Source organism: Gastrolobium bilobum, unplaced genomic scaffold (genome assembly GCF_033153095.1).
Source record: "Gastrolobium bilobum isolate Gb01-03AN ecotype WA unplaced genomic scaffold, APGP_CSIRO_Gbil_v1 utg4848, whole genome shotgun sequence".
Taxonomy (NCBI): domain Eukaryota; kingdom Viridiplantae; phylum Streptophyta; class Magnoliopsida; order Fabales; family Fabaceae; genus Gastrolobium; species Gastrolobium bilobum.
In genome coordinates, this window is record NW_026899359.1 from 118,906 (window position 1) to 143,302 (window position 24,397).

Below are 24,397 nucleotides of genomic sequence, written 5' to 3' on the forward strand. Positions count from 1 at the left end.
TTTATTTTAGTAAAAAAAATTATTCTGAATTAACAAATAGTAGATTCAGATTACTTAAAAAAGATTTATGTGAAATTTTACCTAATTATATAAAGAATCTTTAAAAGCATTAAAGTGTTACTAAAGTTTTCTTTAAATAATTGTAACTAAGAATTTGTACCACTTAATAAAAGAGATTGTTCCATTGAACGCGTTAGTAAATAAAAAATTGTTACATTAACTTTTTTTATAGAAACTGTTTTTCTTTTTTACAACTTTCAAATCTATTTTCACATTTATTATAACTAAAAATAAAAGATTTATGTTCATATAAATGAAAAATCTGGATAGGAAAAAAGAAATTTATACGAGTGTAAAAATGATTATATTCATTATTAACTGTTAATTGTGTTTATATTTAACATTTCTTATTTATTAAAGATGAGAATCCTATTTTTATATTGGTAAGTTAATTTCATTCTCTCCGATTATAAGATTTAACACAAATATCTATTCATCACATTTTTAATTGTATATACTCATATTTGTGTTAAAACATGACCAATCAACATAAAATATCACCATTAAGTGTAAAATAAAAAAATTTACAGTTAAACTTATCCACTTGTATGTAATGATTCATAAGATGCAAAAAATCAACACTTATACTATAGTATAACACTTACTATTTGTGTGTGTGTGGGTTTTTTTAAAATCACAATATAATCCAAATTAAAATGAATATAAAATTAAACTCATTTTAACTATCAAAAAAAAAAAAAAAAATTCATTTTTAAGAAACTTTTTCCTGCCCCAAACTGTATATATATGCGTCCTGCGCGGACGAAGAAACAAACTTACTTGTAAATAAGCTCTACTCAGTTGCAATATTGTGCAAAGTCAATATAAATAACTAAGCAGCAAATTTATATTTGATAAATTTACCAAATCAATCTTTTCTTGGTTCAAATGCAAGTAACGTGGATAACCACTAGCTATAACTTGCGGTGAGCCGTGGGTTCACAGCACATCCATTAATAACCATTCTTTCCTCTGCAAAAATGCACCAAATAAGAAGGACGAAGAATAAAAATATCAAAATTTTGGCGTCCTCAACATAGCACAGCGAAAAATAAACATCTTGCAGTTTTTAACCACTAAACCAACCAACTTTAACAAATGACGAACGAAAATCTCTACGGGGCTTTTCATTAGAAACTATAATCCTAAAATACTATTTAATTAAAACTTCAGAACTATGTAGGCAAAACCTCGGAGCAAAATTCTGCCTGGTCACTATGCAGTTTTCACTTTTCGAGAGGGAGGCCGCCGAAATAAACTGATTAAATCATCAAGACCCTGTCAAACGCATCACTAAGATTGAGTGCACACAAAATAGTTATCTAAAGGTTTGCAAGGGATGTTAGATAATAAAAACATACCCTAGTTGTGATGACCAAGAAACTGAAGAGCACAATCAAATATGATCCCAATACTAGAAGCAACAGCAAGTCAAATGTGACACTGGCAACCTGTAAAGACACAAGACAATTAAATTTCGAGGCAAATGGATTACATTTAATTAGAAACCTAAAAGTAAAATGCTTATTTGGAAAATAAAAACATTTTGATTGTTGTAAAAAAACCCTCTTGATCATGGAAAACAGGTCAGTCAAATGACCAAAAAAATTGTTTCACCCAGGAGAAATTGAAGAACACGTAAACTTCAAACAGGGTCAGGACTGAAGATCGTCAATGCAAAACTCTATCAAATAAAAATCCATTTAAGGTTGTACACATAATAACTTCAAATACCTGATATATGTTCAACTTTGCTCTAGTTGAATCATAGAAAGTGAAAATCCCATCTAGCACTTCTCGTTGCAGATTGACCTCATCAGTATGATCTTCTAATTCCTACAAACATGTAGAACACTTGGGTAAGTAAACAAGAGTGATGACAATGGATAAGCTTCAAGTTCACCTCCGGGTATCAAGAAAATTGAGTGAGCACCCTCAAGTACTCAACCCTAATCCTACTTGTTTTGTTATAATTTACAACTACTAAAATAGTATATGCAGTAAATTTGTGGCATTTTATGTTACGAACACAATAAATAAAATCGAAAATTTGACTTTATTGAGGAAGCCTGACCTCTTGCACAATGTTTTTTTTCAAATAATTCTTCTAATGATCTTTATTCAAATATTTCAAGTTTTAAATAGATAATACAAGCCAACAAAGTAACTACCCAGTAACACTAGATAGGCTCCACTAATAGTTAAAGCCTAAAGTTAAAATTCAAATAACAAAACAAAATAACTACCCACAACCCACTATTTAAACAAATCAACAATTCATAAAATAATAAAAAAAAACTGTAACATTCCCTCGCCCTAAAAATTACTCGTCCTCAAGAGTAAAATCAAGATCAAGTAATTGAATCATCTTCAATATCCATGTCTGCCTCTCCTTTGCTGTTGATTGGAAAACATCCTCTCGTCACAACTCTTTCTTCTTCTCAAAGAATTTTAGAATTGAATTTCTCATTAGATATCCCATGTCTAAATGAAAGTGCGGTCTTGGTTGAGGGGCATTATTTGATTGAGATACTTTGACCGTATTTAAATTTTTAATGGTAATGTTGAGGGGAGTTGCTCATTTGGTGATTGGTGCTAGAGCATCTAGCCGATTGGAGAGTTTGGTAAGCATCTCCTTGAATTGTTCCACCAAAGATAGAATCGCGTCTTCCAGTCTTTCCAATCGTTTCTCCATGCGTGGTGTTTGTGCCTGGCTCTGATACCAATTGTTACGAACACAATAAATAAAATTGGGAATTTGGCTTTATTGAGGAAGCCTGACCTCAAATGGCTTTACCGAGAAAGCATGACCTCTTGCACAGAGTATTTTTTTTCAAATAATTCTTCTGATGATCTTTATTCAAATATTTCAAGGTTTAAATAGATAATACAAGCCAACAAAGTAACTACCCACTAACACTAGATAGGTTCCACTAATAATTAATGCCTAAAGTTGATATTCAAATAACAAAACAAACAAAATAACTACCCACAACCCACTATTTAAACAAACCAACAATTCATAAAATAGTAATAAAATCATAAAAATAAAAAACTGTAACAGTTTACTCCAGAAACATTACACAATATCATCATGTAGAACATAGCCCAAAGCACACATAATCCCTTATCAACCAAAAATCAAACTCTGGAAATTCGAATTTGATACAAAATACAACCAAAAAAATTGTTCCAGCAAGCAACAATATTAATACCTTTTTCAGTGCCATGACAAAAGGATCATCTTTTGAGAAAAATGGTGCCACTCGAGGTGTTTGGGACAAAACATCTAACCATGATCGAACATAAGAAGGATTTACAGCCAAGTTACTGTTGTCCGCAAAGATCTGGATGTTTTTCCCTTGATGTCCATAAATATGCCTCTACAGAAAGTAGATAAGACTGTTAAAACCAAGGAACTTGGCTTCGCACAAAAAATATAAGAAGATTGTTGATGCCAAGTCAGGTCAAAAGATACTGGACATCCAATATATATCTCTTAAATACTTTTTCTTTCTGGGAAATTCTTTAAAAACAGATGACACTCAATAAGTAAGAGTGTAACAGGTCATGAACATCTATTCAACTATATTAGTAATCCCTTCCCAAATAAGCCAGTTTGAAATAGCCGACAAAGAATAGGAACACATGAAATCAAGGATTATCTTCATTAAGGCATACCCAGAATGTCAATGACACGAGCACTTCAAATATAAAATAAAAAATTTATAATACTAAATACCATTAGCCATATCTACAACTACATATGTTGCAGCAATTCACATAATTAAATCAAATCAGATATCAATATTAAGAATTTCAAACACCATGCTTTTACTTAAAAGATGTATAATGGAAGATAAGGTGGAACACAAGAATCCAAGATGCAAAGAGAAGGAAGCAAATTCTGTTATGACTGGTATTCAGAATGGAGGTCAGCCTTCAATGTGGAGAGCATATTTGAGAAGGAATATATATCCAACAACTTCAACAGGGAGTTAGTTACAATTGGGTTAGGAAGTTGGCTGTGATAAAGGAGTGGAGACGTATCAATAGGAGGGGACAAGTTGTGAAAGGGGAGTCTTTGTTATTTCTTTTTGAGACTGAGGTGAGGCTCAGCCACGGGGATTCATCCCTGGGAGAGGAGATTGTCCTCTTGAATACACCTATTTTCCAATATCAACAAAAGAACATTTGTTCCTTGCCAATTGTTTTCTCTCTGATCGTTCTGAAAACTCCAAGTCTGGATAATTAGAATTCAGAGCCTAACAAATTCCGTGCAAAGAGTAACCTGTTTTGTGTATGTTTGTACGAATCAAAATACACAGTTGAAATAAACAGCATGTCATAAATGAATCAGTAGTGTTACACACGCAGTAACAATTAGCCAAAATTTAGCTTGATTCAAGGGTGTTTGTTGGATAATACAAAGTGGTAGGGACCACTCATCCATCCAAGAGTAAATAAGCAAGCTAACTCACTGGATTTTATTTTTTATCTGAAATTTTGAATCTGATAAAGGGTAAAATCGAATAAAGAAGACAAGAAAATGTAAAATAGAAAGAAAGATCACAAATAGCGCCATTGCAACACCCATCAAAGGAGTAGTCCCCCACCCCGGAGCGACTTTACCGTATTCTGAATTCAAAGGTTTTAATAAATCTCCTACAACAGTTCATTCAGGCTCCCTTTCTATCAAACAAATTCCAGCCGAGTAGCATTTTCCTTAATCATAATGGAGCAATCTAAAGCCACCATGGTGTCTGCAGTTAAATGCCCGCCCCTAGTAGAAACATCAGAAAGATGCATACCACCTACTACATATATCAAAAAGCATCTACTTTACATTGAATATGATAAACATGAAAGCACTAGTTTTGTCATTACTAGAGAAATATATATACTCACACAACCTTTTAACAAAATATTGTGAAAAATAATAAATTTTAAAAGCAAAATTAAGAATCAGTGTCCAGGACAAACATCAAAACATTCCTTCATAACCTCTTCATAGTTCATATGTCAAGTCATAGAAAAAAAATTACAAGGACAGCATGTTAGATTCTCAATCTTTCTTTCCTTTAACCCCAACCCCCCTTTTTGTGCAAACTTACTACCTTATTTTGAGGTAAAATTATTCTTACCGCAAGACTCTCAGCAATTAATTTCACACTTTTTACAATCGCCGCTTCATCAACAAAATGCCTGCAGAATGAAACTCTCAGCAAAAAAGTATATAGAAAAGAATAAAATTTTGGCTTTTAGGTCAAAAGATGAACCTGCTGTCAACCAGACCACCAGTGCTTTCTAGCAATTCAGGTGCAGTAGAGAGTTCAGAGAGGGTGGCAGCAGTAACTCTCAGCCTTGAAAACTGTTCATGCTCCCAAGCTACCTACAACAGATGACTAGTTTTAATACCCAACTTTAGAAGTCGCGTTTAGACAGAAAATGTGGAAAGTACATGCTTGCTATCAGAAAATATAAAGACACAAAGCACAAGCCAGTAGACGAGGAAGTGGTAACCAACAGGCATCTGTAGATTCAATAGTAAGTCATTAAAATATTTCTTTCAACAACCAAGTCTGAAGGATCTCATGAATGAAGCAACATGGAAAAGAAATAAAAGAAAATGATTTGACAACAGATTAAAATGAATATTAGAACAACAAAACCATCATAGCTCCAAACTATTTCGATAATCATATGTAAACCATATATGATGAAGTGTTCATAGTTCATAGTAATAAAATGAGTGGGAGGGGGTTGGCAATTGTCTGAAAATACAACCACATAGCATGAAAACGAAATATAAACTGCTAAAGAGCTATCCAAGAGAAACAGAACAGTAAGAATTTATCACTTACTCGAGGATTGGAAATGTTTATTTTCTTATGTTTCAGATTCACTTTAAAGCCTAGCTCTTCTGCAACACTTGAAAAATCCTACACCAATATTCACCATTAAAAGTCATTAAGACAAAATTCAAGTCTATGCATTTTAGTAAATTCCACGCCAGTGTAAAAGCTCACTTCCATAATTTGCTTAATATATGCATTTTCTGGAGGCTTAGAAACATGAATCCACAATTCATTTTCCCAGGAGCCAATACTATCTAAGCAAATAGCATAGTCAATGCTCTCACGCAGACGTTGATCAAAGCTCCGAAGCCACTGGAAAATACAGATATACATGTTACAGAAATCATAACAAATAGGGAAGGAAAAAATGTTATAGACCTATCAGCAGATAAATGATTCCAAACAGAAAATATCACCTTACGGGTTCCATTGTAGTTGTAAGGCCCACCAGACGTTAGCCCAAACAGAAGATTGTATTGTCCTCTTGTCTTTGGATTAGAATATAAAAGAGAAAATAACCTAGCTACTTCAAGAAGAGCCACAATGCCGCTTCCATTACTATCGCTTCCCACTGATAATGCCTACAATTACAGATATTTAACACATCATACATTTCATACAGTTTGGTTTTATTGGTGGAATTAATAAATAACATACAGGAGCAGCCCCAAAGGTGTCATATGATGCCACTATCGCAATGGTGGGTAATTGACGAGAATCATCATCTGTCTTCAGTCCTGCCAACCATCCCTGCAACCATATAAAAGATACATCCAATATCCACACAAGTTCTATCCAAAAAATCATTTTAAAAATGCAAATCATGAAATTGAAGCCAGATTGTACACTTTTTCTGTGTAATACAGTAGTATATGCAGAAGGAGTGAAATCATGAAATGAAATTGAAGCCAGATTGTACATGTTTTCTGTGTAATACAGTAGTATATGCAGAATGACTGAAATCATTTGTACATAAATATTACAAGTTGTGATTACCATGATATTTGTGACACGTCTTCAACTGTTTTATTTTATCAAGCAGAAGCTGTATGTTTTCCTAACTTATAATATAAATCATTACGTTCAAATTTCAACATCTATTATTAATATGCAACTTGCACAAACTTTAGAAGATGATGATATGAAAGAAGACAGATATAAAGAACCAATTCAACCCAAAATCTTAAGGCGTTGGGTGAAGGCATTTTTAATGGTTTATATTATTCTCTAACACACCTCCTCATGTAAGAGCCCTTTGGGCTTGAAATGTGGATATTGCATAGGCCCAAATTTTTTTTGTTTTACCTTATGCTTATTTAATTCCATAAGTGGGGGGCGGTGAGAATCGAACTCGTGACCTTGAGATCACTGAAGCTCTGATACCATATAAATAACCAATTCAACCCAAAACCTTAAGGCGTTGGGTGAAAGCCTTTTTAATGGTTTATATTATTCTCTAACAACAGAGAAGCATTTAAGCAATTACAAAAAGTAGGCCTATTATGAAGAAATTTAAGTGTTCCAAGAAAAAAAAAAAAAGATGAAGAGGAAGAAATTATGAAGTGAAAAATTCGGACAATAAGGGAAACTAACACAGCAGTAAGGAACAGAGGAATTCATAATCCTATAGTTGAAAATTTAAACAGGTTATTGCACCTCTACAACATTATACTTTGGGAAGTGGTAAGTAAAATACCAGAAAAAATTATAATCACTATCCTGGGAAAAGAAGATGGACAAGAAGCTGTTTTCAATACTAATACATGAATTCCTCTTCTACCGTCTCCTACTATTTAAGCTAATTCCTGACACCTGACACCTATCAACTTTAACCGCACAACCACTTCACTTCTATAACTATTCTAACTAATAACTACTCTTCGGGCTGTATCATACTTTGATGAGATAGAGATGATAGGGATATGACAAGGTGGCAAGAAGGACTCAGGGCAAGTAGGGAATGTAACAGTATGGGTGGTTACCAAGGAACAGTGCTTCAACACTGTAGCATCCAGTCTACTTGAGGTGCAGGGGACTGTGTAGCAAGTGAGATGGTATCCTATCTGTTAGAAATAATATTAATTTATTATTATTAGAATAGTCTAGAATAGTCTAGATTGTGGACTTGGCCCATTAGGTCATCCCATTAGGTCTTTTAGTCTCTATAAATAGAGAGCTTTCTTGTACAGACTTACACACTTGAATATACAATAATATTTCAGATTCAATTTGGTATCAGAGCTCTCGATCTGAGGGCTCTGCTTCCGCATATATATCTTTTCCTTTCTTTTTACTGCCGTGCATCATACCGGCAACCATCCTTTCACACCTAACCCTTATTTAGTCACAAATTTCTTGTCCTCAACCTCGTATCATCAGGAAAAAGATCGTCAGCCTCCGTTCATCGCCGGAAACCGCCACAAAACCACCGTCCGCCACTGTTCACCGCCGTCAGACTGCTTTTCCGGCGACTTTTTCGACCAACCACCACGCGATCAGGAGCGGCTCAGGGAGGCGACCCTGTCTGTCCAAGCCGCGTGTTGATCAGAGCATCCACGCGCCGCCACGCGCCGGTGGAAGTCTCCGGCGGCCGAACCACTGTTCCGGCGTGTGAGCCACCGTCCGGCCACCGTTCCAGGCCGGACCACCACCATCTTGCTCGCCTCCTCACCCTCTTTCCAGATCTGGTCTCCGTTCGTTGTGGATCCCATCCGTTTGAAAGATATCAGTTAAAAACTCGCTGTTTGGACACTTTTGTGCAACGTTTTTGCGCGATTTCTTGCTTTCTTGTAGTTCTTTGCTATTTTCTGGTCATCTTCTTTTATTTTGTGATGGAGGGCTCAAATAATGCGTCCAAAAACACGACTGGCATCATCTCCGGTACTACCCCATCTCCATTCTTTTCTCGGGCCAGTGATTCCAATTGGAACAGTGGACGCGGTCGCAGACGTGGCCGCAGACAGAGGCCTCGTTGCAATTATTGCCAGAATCTTGGGCATTTTGAAGAACGCTGCTATAGGAAGTACCCTCATTTGAAGCCACCGTCTGCCAAATTTGCTCAAACTGATGTTACGCCACCTTCAACTGGATTAGTAACTCTTTCAAGTGCCGACTATGAGGCACTTCTCAAGAAGGTTTCTTCTCAGCATCCTACTCAAGACACTGGTAATCATGTTGCTTGTTTTTATCAATCATCTCTTGGACCCTGGATAATAGACTCAGGTGCTACTCATCATCTTTGTGGTAATAAAGATCTCTTCACTTCACTTTCTTATTCTAATAACCTACCCCCCGTCACTCTTGCTGATGGCACTAAGGCTCCTGCTCGTGGAATTGGGGAAGCCAACCCAACTCCCCTTTTAACTTTGAGTTCTGTTTATTATATACCTGGCATTCCTTTTAATTTAATCTCTGTTAGCCAGTTGATTCATTCTCTTTCATGTACTATTCTCTAAACAATCCTTTTCTATGCAGAATTCGGGTACGGGGAAGACGATTGGAGCAGGCGTTGAGTCACGAGGTCTCTACTATCTGATTGCACCACCTTCTCCAGTAGCCTGTTCTCTCACAGAGTCTCCTGAGCTAATTCACAGCTGTTTGGGTCATCCAAACCTCTCCAAGCTTCAGCATATGGTTCCCTTTTTATCCAATCTTAAGTCTTTAAACTGTCATTCTTGTCAGCAAGGAAAACACACTCGCTCCTCCTTTGCTAATAGAGTCAATAAAAGAGCTGATGCTCCTTTTTCTATTGTTCATTCTGATATTTGGGGTCCGAGTCGAACAACGTCTGTTTTGGGTTTTCAGTATTTTGTCACCTTTATTGATGATTTCTCCCGTTGCACTTGGGTTTATTTAATGAAAAATCGTTCTGAGTTATTTTCAATTTATCAAAAGTTTTATGCAGAAATAAAAACTCAATTTGGTGCTACTATTCAAATCTTGTGCTACTATTCAAATCTTGCGCAGTGATAATGCAAAAGAGTATGTGTCTCTTGAATTTTCTAAATTTCTGGATACACAAGGGACGATACACCAGACTACCTGTCCCCACACTCCACAACAAAATGGAGTCGCTGAATGTAAAAATAGACATCTAGTTGAAACTGCACGTACCCTTCTCATTCATATGAACGTCCCACTCCGTTTTTGGGCAGATGCTATTATCACCTCATGTTTCCTTATCAACCGCATGCCCTCTTCTGTGCTAAATAATGATGTTCCCCACAATATTTTGTTTTCCGGAGCACCTTCTTATCCTCTGCCTTTACATATTTTTGGTTGTACTTGTTTTGTTCATGATCTTACTCCAGGTAAAGACAAGTTGACATCCAAGGCCTTCAAATGTATTTTCCTTGGGTATACACGTTTTCAAAAAGGGTATCGTTGCTATTCTCCTGATCTCAAGCGTTATATCGTTTCTGCTGATGTCACTTTCCTTGATCAGCAGCCTTTTCACTCTACTCCGTCTCCAGTGTCCCAAGTTGATCAGGTCCTTCCTGTTCCTTTTCTTGACTTGTCTTTACCAGCTGCAGGTGACCCTATTCCAGAGGAGCAACCAATTACCTCCATACCTGCAGATCGTCCTCTCCTCACATACCAGCGTCGTCAGCCTGCACCTCCTCCGACTTTGCCTCTTGATGACTCATCGCCCTTTCCCGTCGGCTCTTCTCCTCCGGATCCTCCATCAGAGACTCCTCCCATTGCCCTTCGGAAAGGTATTCGATCCACTCGAAATCCTCATCCCCTTTATTCTTTCTTGAGTTATGACAGACTTTCTTCACAACATTTTACTTTTGTTTCTAGTCTCTCTTCTGTTTCCATCCCTAAAACCACAGGTGAAGCACTATCTCATCCAGGTGGCGCCAGGCGATGCTTGATGAAATGCAGGCACTTCACTCCAATGGCACTTGGGATCTTGTTCGTGCTCCTCCCGGGAAGTCTGTTGTTGGTTGTCGATGGGTGTTCACAGTTAAAGTTGGTCCTGATGGCACTGTTGATCGCCTTAAAGCTCGCTTAGTGGCCAAGGGATACACACAGATCTTTGGTCTTGATTATGGGGATACCTTTTCTCCTGTTGCTAAGATGGCTTCTGTTCGCCTGTTTCTTGCCCTTGCCGCCATTCATCACTGGCCCCTTCTCCAACTTGATATTAAGAATGCTTTTCTACATGGTGACTTGCAGGAGGAAGTTTATATGGAGCAACCACCAGGTTTTGTTGCTCAGGGGGAGAGTTCTGGAATGATATGTAAACTTCGAAAATCTTTATATGGCCTGAAGCAATCTCCTCGGGCCTGGTTTAGCCGCTTTAGTTCAGTTGTTGAATCCTTTTACCGGCATAGCTCTTCTGGCCAGTGCGTTTATCTCCTGGTCTATGTTGATGACATTATCATTACAGGCAGTGATCAGACCGGGATTGATCAGTTGAAAGAGCATTTATTCAATCAATTTCAGACCAAAGATCTTGGCAGACTTCGATATTTCTTGGGGATCGAAGTTGCACAGTCTAGGCGGGGCATTTCCATCTGTCAGAGGAAGTATGCACTGGATATCCTAGATGAGACTGGCATGTTAGGCTGTAAACCCATTGATACACCTATGGACCCCAATGTTAAGTTATTACCAGGACAGGGGGAGCCACTGCCGGTCCTAGTAGCTACCGCCGACTAGTTGGAAAATTGAATTATCTTACTGTGACAAGGCCAGATATCTCCTTCGCAGTGAGTGTTGCAAGTTAATTTCTTGATTCTCCCTGTGACTCCCATTGGGATGCAGTTATTAGAATTCTCCGATATATTAAAAAGGCGCTAGGAAGAGGTTTATTATATACAAATAAAGGGAGTTCAGAGATCTCTAGTTATTCAGATGCTGACTGGGCAGGTTCTCCTTTAGATAGACGATCCACCTCAGGGTATTGTGTTCTCTTCGGAGGAAATTTGATCTCTTGGAAGAGTAAGAAGCAAACTGTGGTCGCCAGATCCAGTGCGGAGGCAGAATATCGGGCAATGGCAAATGCAACCTGTGAGCTCATCTGGCTGAGTCAATTGCTGAAGGAACTCCATCTCTGTGAACAAAGGCCTATGAAGCTCATTTGTGACAACCAAGCCGCTTTGCATATATCCTCTAACCCAGTCTTTCATGAGAGGACCAAGCATATAGAAATTGACTGTCATTTTGTTAGAGAAAAGATCCAGTCAAGGGAGATCGAGACAGCATTTGTCAATTCCAATGATCAACTTGCGGATGTATTCACTAAAGCTCTTAGAGGTCCCCGAATAGATCATATTTGTAACAAGCTGGGAGCTTTTGATATATACGCACCAGCTTGAGGGGGAGTGTTAGAAATAATATTAATTTATTATTATTAGAATAGTCTAGAATAGTCTAGATTGTGGGCTTGGCCCATTAGGTCATCCCATTAGGTCTTTTAGTCTCTATAAATAGAGAGCTTTCTTGTACAGACTTACACACTTGAATATACAATAATATTTCAGATTCAATTCTATCAAATCTTCCTAGTCCACAACTATAACTTTCTCCCAAACTTCCAAAGTGAGGGCGTTGCTTCTCCGGTTGATTATTGAGTCATGCTAGAACCCAAGACTCTTCCAAATCTTCTGGATCTTCCAATAAGTCTTCCTAGACTGATGATGGAAGCACAAAATTTGGTATTTGTTCATACAATGTCGCAAATGGCATCAGTATTTAGAGAATTTAAACACCAAAACACAACAGAAAAATAGAAAAACGAAAGAAATGCATGGCATATTCATACAACACCATTAGGTCGATTATACACAACTTAGCAATAAGCAAAACCTGATGAACTACCATGCCTCTCAACTTATATATTCATTTATAAAACCAGATCAAGAAATTAAACATATTAGTTTGATTTCAAATAGCTAAAAATGATGTCTAAAAGCTTCAAATTTCAAAGCTACTGTTAGTCTAAAAAAACTTGCGCACCCATCACCCATAGTATCAACCACAGTATTTCTCTAAAACAAAGGTTGAACAAACACCTGAATATTTGTAATAGGTGGAGATGAAACTTTCTTTGGTTCTGGGGCTGAAACTACAAATTTGTATCTGCAGTGTCACAAAAGAAAGAAAGATATAAATCATTAAAAATGTCACTTCCAAAAGAAAAGTAAACTTGATAATAGCACAAGATACATGTGAATTAATTTACTACAGAAAGAAAATCCAAGAAAGAAAACAAAAAACATAATAAAATTAAAACAGCAATTGTGAAATCAGTAGATAACTGAAACATAATCCAATAGAACATAAGGTATTCAACTGCGCAAGATAAACTAGCCAGAAGTTGGAGATATATAAGGTAATTTAGTATGTAATATCCAGTCAATCAATTCATGAAATTCCACATCTCTCGTCTTGACCATCTAGAGAATTTTGCAAAATTTAATTAAAACAATGAAGGGTTTGGTTTATTCACTAAATTGAGCTCACCCGCCAGTAGTTGCAGTAGCAGGCTGACCAGTGGCATCACTCTTCTTGATATCAGTTAACACGGCATCAATGTTGTCATTCTCAAAAGCAAAATAAACAGGATACTGCAACAAGATGCAGCATAATAAAAGTTACACTTCCATCAAAATGACAAAAACAAAAAATAATTGCAAGAAATATGTTCCTTTACATTACATGAAAAGGATGTCATATCACACACACTAAAAAGCACAAAAGTATTAATTATTAACATATTTTCCTTTGATAAAATGGAAAAAACATTAATTAGAGGAAGAATATTGCATCTTAGCATAGAAGTGTCCCTTTCCTTTCCAATACACACACACACACATGCCCACCCCACAGACAAAACCATCATCACAATTAGCAGCATCACAATACACACACACACACATGCCCACCCCACAGACAAAACCATCATCACAATTAGCAGCATGCTGATATAGGTCTTCTAAATAATCGAGAAGCCAATTTCAGTAGTTTATTACTTATGTCACGCATTGGTTATGAGAAATACTTTGGGAATGACTAATGGCCTATGCTATAAGCTAGAGAGATGATAATAGAGAACAAAAACTAGGATAGATAATAGAAATTGAGGAAAACAGGCCAATTTTGCAAGTATCTCTCTGCTCTAACTAATCAATCGAGGACCTAAGAAGATGCATACAAGCACATAAGACCAATTGGAGAAGCATACACATAGTGAAACACATCAAAAGAAGGTTTATAAATCATCTAACACAATTTTTATCAATAAATAAATCATGTACAGCAAGTAAATATGCAAGACCTGTAGACCACTACTGCATGTACATCATGACATTTGTAACCCAAAGAAGTTTGACATGCACATAAAGCGGCTATCCAAAGTCTTCATTTATCACCAAATTGTTGGGACACTTACAAGGCCAATTTTCCTAAGGCAAACAAATTGCTGATAGAAAGCAACAAGTTTATTTATGAAATCAGTTAGGTGTTTGGAGAATTGAGCCTAGTCAGTCAATACGCTGCATAAGTTACTTTGAAGGTATAATATAACTATAACTCGGTGACATAGAAGAAAGTTACAAAAAAAATATTCACCACAATGATAATGTAAAGGAATTCATAATTCATGAACAAATCAGTTAAGTTATTCTACTCCACTTCCACATGGAAAACATTTTATTTTATATGAAATTTTCCAAAAGAAAAAAGTAATGACAACAATCTGTATAAAGGAGAAGCTGTCTGAATTTACTCACAGGTAAGTTGGTGTGTATAAGTATTTGTTCTAGTTCAGCCAATACATTCTTCAGCAGCTCATTACTCCCATCTTGCTGATTACTTCCCGTACCACCTTTGTTTTCAAAACTGAACATCTGGGGCAGCAAAAATATTAAACCCCCCAGAGGCTTGCCTTCAGCAATATATTCTGCCATATTGTAGTCACACAAAATTTTAATCTTGTTAATTTATAAGTGAGACAAAATAGCATTCTTCGAATAACGATCAATAAAAAATGACAGGGACAATAAATGCTAAGCTTTCAACAAGAAAAATGTAGAAAACAGTACAATCTGTGAATGACAATTTTCAGAGTTTGACTGAAGGGATGATGTTGGGTTGAGGCAAACAGAGCAACCAACTTGTTAATTTATAAATGCATGAATATTTTTCCTCTCTTGCCTGGTGAACGAGACGTGCTTCAAGCCTGATGCCTGCAACATTTATGTCACTATGTTGTATTTACGGGTATATATTCAAAACGATTTCACATATATTTATTTCTCAGAATCTCACTAGCACTTTCTCATCACAAGCCCCATGATGGATTCCTCATATTCCTCCTTTGTATACTTTTCAAAGGTGTATAAAAAGATTCCTTTATAATATTAAATGAATTACACGATTTGAACAGGTAATTCTGTAATTTCCTTTTTTATCCTAAACTAAGGATTATCCAAATCCATCTTTTCCATAGGCAAATTGAGAAAGTAATATGTCACAATCAAGTTGTAAGGTATGGGACTCTAGACTTAGAGCCTCACATTGGAAACATAAGGTCCTATTGTAGGGTTTATATAGACTTTGGACTCTTCTACCTTACAAGTTAGCTTTTGGGTATTAGAGCTTCCATTATGTCTCCCACTTACAATTGAGCGACGCGACTAGTGAGGGCTGCTCATTGTAGTGGGATGTCACAATCCTGTTATAAGGTACAGAAATTGGAGTCCAACATCGGAAACATAAGATTCTGGTATATGATTATATATAGACTTTGAGCTCTCCTATCTTACATGCGAGACTCTCCCAGGGTTCGTCTCATAATATCAAAATCAACAATCTGAAACTCCATCTTACTGACCATAAAGATCTGTCTGCACTGAAAGCTGCGCTCATTAGTTGAGATTCACCGTTACTTACGAATCATTTAATACCATCGGAAGCTAAGAAATCCTCACTGCAATAACACTTTTGCTGTTTCGCAAACACCGTTCGTAACTTGCACAATTCCAAATTACGTTACACATAAACATCATTCGCAACAATTAAGCCTCAGCACAATCAACCAAAAGAAACAAAAAAAAAAAATTCAAGCAGATAAAAAAAAAAAAAAAAAAGCAAAAACAAGAAGAAGAACCTTTGACAAAGGACATGTTGAGTTCGCGAAGAGGTATGAGAAGGACAGTGCGAGAGAGATCGGCGTGCGGTGAGAAGTGAAGAGAAGCGGCATGGTGGTTGAGGCTGGCAAGTCGAGATCCGAATGGAACACCTGACATGTCGTACTGGATGAGGCGGTAGACGTCGACGACGGTGGCGCCGTCGCAGAGGTCAACGCAAGCGACGAGGACGAAGACGAGCGCGATGACGGAGTCGAACAGCATTTCACGGCCGCGAGATTTTCTTAGCGCCATGATCATGGAAGAAAGATGAGATCTGATCTACTAGGGTTTCCGAGTTTGCCAAAGCTAAATAGATACAACACGAAGCCTATAATATTTAAATATATATTTAACAATATAATAATAAATTGTTTTTCATTTTAGCAGAAGAGAGCCACAAAATGTTGAAGAGAAAGGGACGCTGATCCAAAATGGAGAATGGAAGAGGGAGAATGGAGGTTAGTTACGCTGAAATCAGAAAGCACCATACACCACAGTGAGTACTGAGTAGTAAGTGGTTTTACGATAATTAGATAAGTATAAAAGAACTAAAATTCAAAAATAAAAACAATTGATTATTTTCTTCAAAGATAAGAAGAATAATTTATAAAAATTAAAACATATATATCATAACAGTATTAAAAAAAAAAAAAAACTTTTTACAATAACGGAAGACACAAATATGGTGAACTAACTTTAGAAATCAACTCACGTCATAGGTCAGACGCAGACAACCATGAACTAAAATTTTTATTATGTTAAAAAGAAATATGGAATCATTTATTATTAGAATACATTTTTAGGGTAAAGAATAAATAAAATAAAAATAAAATGAGGATTCCAAAATTTGGTTTATATCTTACAAAAAATTCTTCCTGGGAGTTTTTAATTTTTACTTTTTTATAATAAAATTTTTAATAAAATTCTATTTGATTAAATTTTTATTTTTAAAGAAAAAATAAGCTAAAAATTAGATATTAAGACCTATTAAATACGCATTTAAAGAAGAACTCTATCAACCTAAAGTATTTATGAATAGATTTTAAAAATTGTTTCAAACTTACCACTCACAAAATTGACATTATCAAGAATACTTAGGGAAGACGAATAAATTTTTGGTACTATTGCTATACCAAGATTCAGTGTATCTCATCAATGAGAGCAATACACATCAGAGGAGAGAAAAAAAAATTGACAAAAAATAAAATTAACTGACATGTAATATTTTTATTGGTAGGATGCACTGAATCTTTGATACAGTAGTAACAAAGATTTATTCACAGAAGACATGGCGATTAAGCATGGAAGGGTTTGAAAGAAGAATATTTATAGCAAGAGGTAGATGATTTACCCAAATATGACTGTGGTGGTTGTGGCAATTAAGCTTCCATCATAACTGTTTGGCCAGATGATATAATATGCAGCGTAAACATTAATGTACCTTGAATAGAAGTTAATGTTCTATTGACGGCCCGAAATGTTACTATTATGGTTCTTTAGAAGTGGCCAATGGCGGAAGGGGTTAAATTACATGTATTTAAAATTTAAAATAATATATATATATATATATATATATATATATATATATATTTATACATATATAATTGAATAAAAATATTCTTAATATAGTAATCACAGTATATAAATCATAATATAATATAATAATATACATAAAAATACTTAAATCAATTAGATTGATTATAAAATAAAAAAATTATTTATTAGTATAATATTGATATTTAAGTAAGCATAAAATATATTTGAAATTCATCAGAAAATAAAATGAATTTTTTCATGTTTAAATTTATTTTGTATCCAACTTTCAAATCCTATTTTCATTTTTCTTATCTTACTTATTTATTATATATTGATATTTAGATATAAAATCTATTTAAGAATGATAAGAAAAAAATTAATTTTATTATGTTCAAATTTATATTTTATCCAATTTTTAAATCCTTATTCACTTTTTCTTATCTTATATTTTTTAATTGTCATATTTTGATATTTAAATAAATATAAAATATATTTGGTATTGACAATAAAACAAATTTAATTCAATTATATTTAAAAATCTAATATCAACCCAAGTTTACTTTTTTATATATTTTATATCTTTTAAATTAATTCAAATAATATTATCTTTTAATAAAATTAGAAAAAAAATATAACAAACAATTAACTATTAAATATGACTACTTAAACACTGTATAAGTAATATTGATCGTTTTTAAAGCAAAAATTATTTGATCTAATATCTTCGGTTTGCTCATTTAATCATCCATTAGGTTTGGATTTTTTTTTCAAATATGATCCAATCCAATTCAATTTGTATTAGATCGATTTTCGATTTTTCGAAAAGCTTAAAATTTAGACATACAAAGTTATAAACTACTAAAAAATTTAAGTCTTTAAACTAAAACAAATCTTAAAACTTATGAAGAGTTAAAATAGAGTAATAGGCAATAAAAAACTAAAATAAGGTAGTTTGTTATCAATGACATCTAAGATTTCAAGTCTATGAAACAACAAGATTTCAAGTTATCATCTTTCTCTTCCATAATTTACTCTTTTAGCTTGCTCAATTGTCACTTTGTGGTCTTCAAAACAACCAGCCAGACAACAATTTTCAAGAAAATAAGAGATTAAGAAAGGGTTCAAGTAACAACAAATTTAGGGACGACAGCAACGCACGGAGGAAGGAACCTCTGGATTCTGGAACGAAAGTGGGTTCTTCAGACAGAGGAGGCGCAACGCGGGTGGGACTAATATCAATAATAGTGTTTATTAGTGCCAAATCAAAAATGGTGTTAATTTAAGAATAGTCTACTCTGCGGTTCGAAGTTAAGGGAGTAACTGAGTAAGGGTTACTGAATTAGGGAAAACGGCATTAGCAGGATTTTAAAAATGATAAATACATAATATATTAGATCAGTTTGGATTGGATTGATTTTTACCAACCAAATTGAAAATTGATCCAACTAATTAAAATATGTGGGTTTTTTTCGATTTTCAATTTTTTAATTTTAGATTAATTCGGTTATCTATTTTTCGGTTCGGTCACCGCGATTTTTGTAACACCCCGTGTATACCCGGTTTGTTATCATGTCATCGTATTAAGCCACGCTTAATTAAATATGCAAAATATCTTTTTCTTTTCAGTTATGACGTCATTATCAATTACCAAGATGATTACTTAATTCTTTTTTCAAACATTGCCTGTATGTAATTGCAAATAAACAGCTATCTACTCTGAATAACCTCATAATATAAATATGTGAGTATCTAAATTGCGGAACTACAACACGTAGTCCGGACCATAATCCTGATACATTATACAACGCGAATCTAAATCAACATAGTCAAATCAATGTGGCATGGACAACCCCCATGCTCGCCAAATAAGGCAACAAGCCCACCAAGTCTCAGCTCAAAAATTCACAAAATGAAGCTAATAGCATAATAGCAACAGACATAATCCAGCATCCAAGCATAATCAACATAAGCAGATAAACATCAATCAACTAAGCTCCGGCCTCCTGCCGCCCGAGGTCTCAACCCCTGGGTTACCTGAACCTGAAATAAGCGCCCCAAACGTGGGGTGAGATCTCTAAACAGAAATCTCAGTAAGGCAAGGGCTTCTCAATAATTTCTCCACCCCAAGCTCACTTACATGTGCAATATAAGTTCAAAAGCAGTTTAACAATATAAGTTCCAAATCAGTGCAATGCAGCAGATAATCATGTCATGTGAGTTAACTATTCTACTGGGCAGAGGAATGCAGGATGTACGTACGTCTACAACCCACAATAGTACACGCCCATGCCGTACCTGCTCACATGATCATTATCCCGTCTAGGCGAAACATCACATACACATAAGGCATTTGCACTTAACAACTCAAAAGCATTTCAATAAAGCAATACATGAAAACACATCATGCATATAAATCATTCCCCCATGGGGTATGGTGGAACCAACAATGGCTAAACCGAGGACACGAAAGCTTACCTTGCAAGCTAACTATCCAAGCCAAGAGTTCACACAAGCTCAAAGTCCACAAACAGCAGAATCACAATCTGTTTTAGACCAGCAATCATATCAACAATCATACTTTACCAGCATACAACATAAAGACACGCTTTCCTCTTACGTTTCATGTCTTTAGGCTTCTCACAAAGCCATAAGCCCTCAATCACTTAGATTCTGACTTAGTTAATTATTACAGAAGTCCCCAATAGCCCATCATGGGTCCACAAACCCAAAATGCTATTCTGCATGAACAGTACAGCTACTGTCTCGGAATTCCCAGAATATCTGGATATTTGTCGGGGACATATCCGGATATCCATACGGATATCCATATCCGGATATCATATCTGGATATGCATATCCGGATATCATATCTGGATATCACAAGACCCCATATCCGGATATCAATATCCGGATGCCATATCCGGATATTTCGCGACAGAATGCAGTTTCTGCATTTCGCGAGATATCACTCCCAAGGTTTGGTTTTTAATCCATTAAAACGTTCAAGCATGCATTTTTATTCACTTTTAGGTTTATGTTCAGGTTGGTTACTTATTTAACCCATTAACATGCCAAGACCCAACCTTTAAGCAACTAAAACTCATGATCAAGGTTCAACAACTTACCCCAAGCTCCAAAACAGAGATGAATGATGCTCTTGGAGCTCACAAGTCAGTTCCACAGTGCTGACTTTAAGGGTACACGAAAATGGCTAACAAAACTTGATCTTTGCTTCACAAAGTAGCTTCTTGCACCATCAAAAGCCAAGAGAATGGCTCACACCAAGGAGTTCAAGAACTCAGCCCCTAACCAACACTCACAGAGGCCCAACACAGAAAATGAAGTACTCTCACACCCTCACAATGCCCACTCACACAAGGCTTTAGTGTTTAGATGAAGAAAGAGTGGAGAAAGATGATCACTTGGGCTTGTTCTTGAAGGAAAATGGTGGTGGCAAGAGGAGAAACCAAAGGTTTAGAAATGGAGGCACACACAAGACACGTAGAGCTGATCAAATCAGCCTAGGGTTGTGTGTAACTTCCTATTTCAATTAAAATAAAACACACAGTATTAGCACTAATTGCTACGCTTAGAATTTTAATCTCAAACTTAGGATTCTGAATCTACTCATTTTTCTAAGATTTGTCATATTTTTATATTATTTTTTTGCAGTCCTTTTTCGATACACACTTTTACATAGCTAGTATCAGTTCTGGCACCAGTTCTCATTATTTCGACCTGAAACTTGTTTTACCAATCCTTTATATTATTCTAGGAATATTTCCATACTTATTATAATTTCCTGGGATACTTCATCAGTACGCATATATACCGAGGAGCATAACCAGAATCTGCACTTTTCGTCAGAAAAGTGACTTTCAGCATACTTAACCACTTACAAAAATTATTTAAGCCTTCTCACAATTATTAGGGTTAATTATGAAATTATTTCCTAATCTCATATTTAATTAATTTAATTTCCTAAATTAACGGTGCGGGTTCTTACAATTTTAATCGGTTGATGAACACCACTAGTGAAGAGATATGATTGTCCTTTCTCATTAATGGCCAGTCTAATCGTTGCAGTGGTGCGCTTCTAAGGGTTACATGAATTGATTCGACTAGACGGAGTGGTTCGTGTAGCATGAAATATTTTTTTTATACAAGTGAGAATTGAACATATAACCTAATACAAACTACCCAAGCCCCTCACCACTAGATCAAATATAATGGCTTTGTAGCACGCAATACTATTTACTATAATTTTTTTTTTAATTTTTACACAAGATATACTATAATTCTTTTAAAATTATTAGGTAGGTATAACTAATTAATATTTTCCTTGATCTTTAATCAAAGGACTATGGTTTATGTAGTGGTTTCGATGGGTTCGATCCCTCACAGCCTTTCCCCAACATCATGCCTTAGGTTCCATACGACCTCTCCTGGAAAAAGTAAAATAAAATGAAATTCTTTTGAATTACGTATGCATTTATTTTTATCACATCATCATTTAATAGTACCGTGTAAGCTTTTTCTTTGAACAAACATGAGTTAGTGATGCACTTATAATTAACTCATTGCACATGGGGTCAATCGTTGATTCAAGAAGTTTGGAGTCAACCAGAATTATGGCCCAATAAATATGGCTCACATGTTCAAAGAAACAGTCATTTAAAATATAACAATTTACGATCAAATCCAAGTCCAAATAAAGTAACAAATATGATTGTGATTTGTTTGGAAAAAGAAAAAGAAAATAACAAATTTGGTATGATTTGAGATCTAAGATTTGTGTCGTGTTTTGAATGATTTAATTGTAATTATTTATTTATTTAAAGAAGGTAATTGCCGTTATATTTATTTTTAGGATTTAGATATTTTTAGGATTTTAATTGAATTGATTTGTAACTAGTTTATAAAAGGGTGCTTAAGACCCTTGTCTTAAAAGTTGAATTTTGTTATTTTGATAATTATAATTGAGAATCAGAGGGTCATTCTTTTATGAAGCTCTAACTTTCTGTTTAGCCACTTTCTCTATATGCTTTCAACATCATTTAGTATCAGAGCACTAGGTTGCCTTTAACCAATGGCTAAACAGAATCGTGGAGGTCGTGGATGGCAGAGTCGTAAGGGTAGGGGACATGGATTTGTTCCTGAAAAAAATAGACAATCGTGTCAGATAGACCCACGGGACATAGAAAATGAAGAGCTCGAAAGGCGGATCCAAGATTTTAAGGGAAAAATTAAGCATTTGGACAAGAAAATCCAAGTTTTGGAGTGACTACTTATGTTGCACAGAGCAAGAAATCAAAGATTTGGAGCGACGACTCATGCGAGCACATAGCAAGAAAACCCAAGTTTTGGAGCAACAACTTGTGGAGGCGTAGAGCATAAAAACTCAAGATTTAGAGCGATGAGCATTCAATTTGAAGAAGGAATAGAATTAGAGGGCACATCTGATAATGAAGATGAGGACATCAATTCTTTGGGGATTCTAAACCAGAGTTGGAATTAGGGAGTATGACCTGAAAATTAATCCACCTTTTCAAGATATTAAGATGCAAATTAACATTCCTGACTTTGAAGTCTATGATCATTATCCAGTTTATGATGGTTATCTAATCTATGATGATAATTGTATTTATAATTATTATCCAACTTACGATGACAATTCAATTTATGATGATTATCAAATCTACGATGATAATCCAGTCTATGATGATCATTCGGTTTATGATCAATCTGACAGAGAATCAGATGATGAAGATATAATAACCGAAGAATTATCATTTGAATTTCTACTTAAAGATATTAATATTAGTGTAGATGAAGTATATTCGAGGACGAATATTTTCCTAACATGGAAGAATGATACACTTACAATTGACCCATTGCACATGGCTCAATCATTGATTCAAGAAGTTTGGAGTCAACTACAACTAGAATTATGACCCAATAAATATGGTCCGCATGTTCAAAGAAATAACCATTTGAAATATAACAAATTACGATCAAATCCAAATCCAAATCCAAATAAAGCACCATATATGATTGTGATTTGTTTGTTAAAAAAGAAAAGCAACAAATTTGGACGTGTTTTGAATGATTTAATTGTAATTATTTATTTATTTATTTTATAAGGTAATTACCGTTATATTTAATTTTATTTTTATTTTATTTTTAGGATTTTAGATTTTGAATAAAAGGGTGTTTAAGACCTGATTTGGATAATACGAGGCCCATATTAACATGAGGCCCATATTCAAAGCCTTCTCCTTTAAGGAATGACTAAGTCAACAAAGGCTGCATCTCAGCAATATTAAATGCTACATGACAACAAGTTACTTCTTCCACAAGTCACTTGGGTAGAAGCTACACCAAATCATTTGGGGTGTAGAGGAAGATCATATGGTCAATCCAGATGTAAATGGTTCTGATCATTGGCGTCTTCTGTGGGAAAAGATAAAATTCTACTCCTACCTAACCATGTTCAAAGCCAAAAAAACGCGCAAGAAAGGGAAAAGCACATTCAGCATATAGGAAACAGCCATCTACGCCAGTATGAAAAGCGCGCTCTAAATTCCTTGCTTTATTCTCACATGGTTTCGCGACATCACCTAATAGGAAAGATCTTTTTACTTTATTCTCATTTTTGCAATTATTATTTTGTGGGTCACACATCCCTGACGTACACCAAACTGTATCTCGCTAAAATACATTTTTCATCTTGCTAATATAATTTTCATCCTACAAAGGAAGTGAAAATTATTATTGTAATATAATAAATCTTTTCAAAAG

At 35.2% G+C, this 24,397-nt stretch overlaps 1 protein-coding gene across 1 annotated transcript; it reads right to left on the reverse strand.

Annotated features, from left to right (window-relative positions):
* Positions 1-815: 815 nt before the first annotated feature.
* Positions 816-16,539, reverse strand: LOC133289851 (uncharacterized). The gene is made up of 14 exons (XM_061487861.1): positions 16,039-16,539; positions 14,660-14,829; positions 13,392-13,495; positions 12,941-13,007; positions 6,576-6,668; positions 6,335-6,499; positions 6,090-6,230; positions 5,925-6,002; positions 5,340-5,452; positions 5,205-5,265; positions 3,276-3,443; positions 1,795-1,896; positions 1,422-1,511; positions 816-1,338 (listed from the first exon to the last, which is right to left on the reverse strand). The coding sequence occupies exons 1-14, from the start codon at positions 16,316-16,318 to the stop codon at positions 1,276-1,278; spliced, it is 1,695 nt and encodes a 564-aa protein (XP_061343845.1). The 5' UTR covers positions 16,319-16,539; the 3' UTR covers positions 816-1,275.
* Between the last annotated feature and the right edge of the window lie 7,858 nt (positions 16,540-24,397).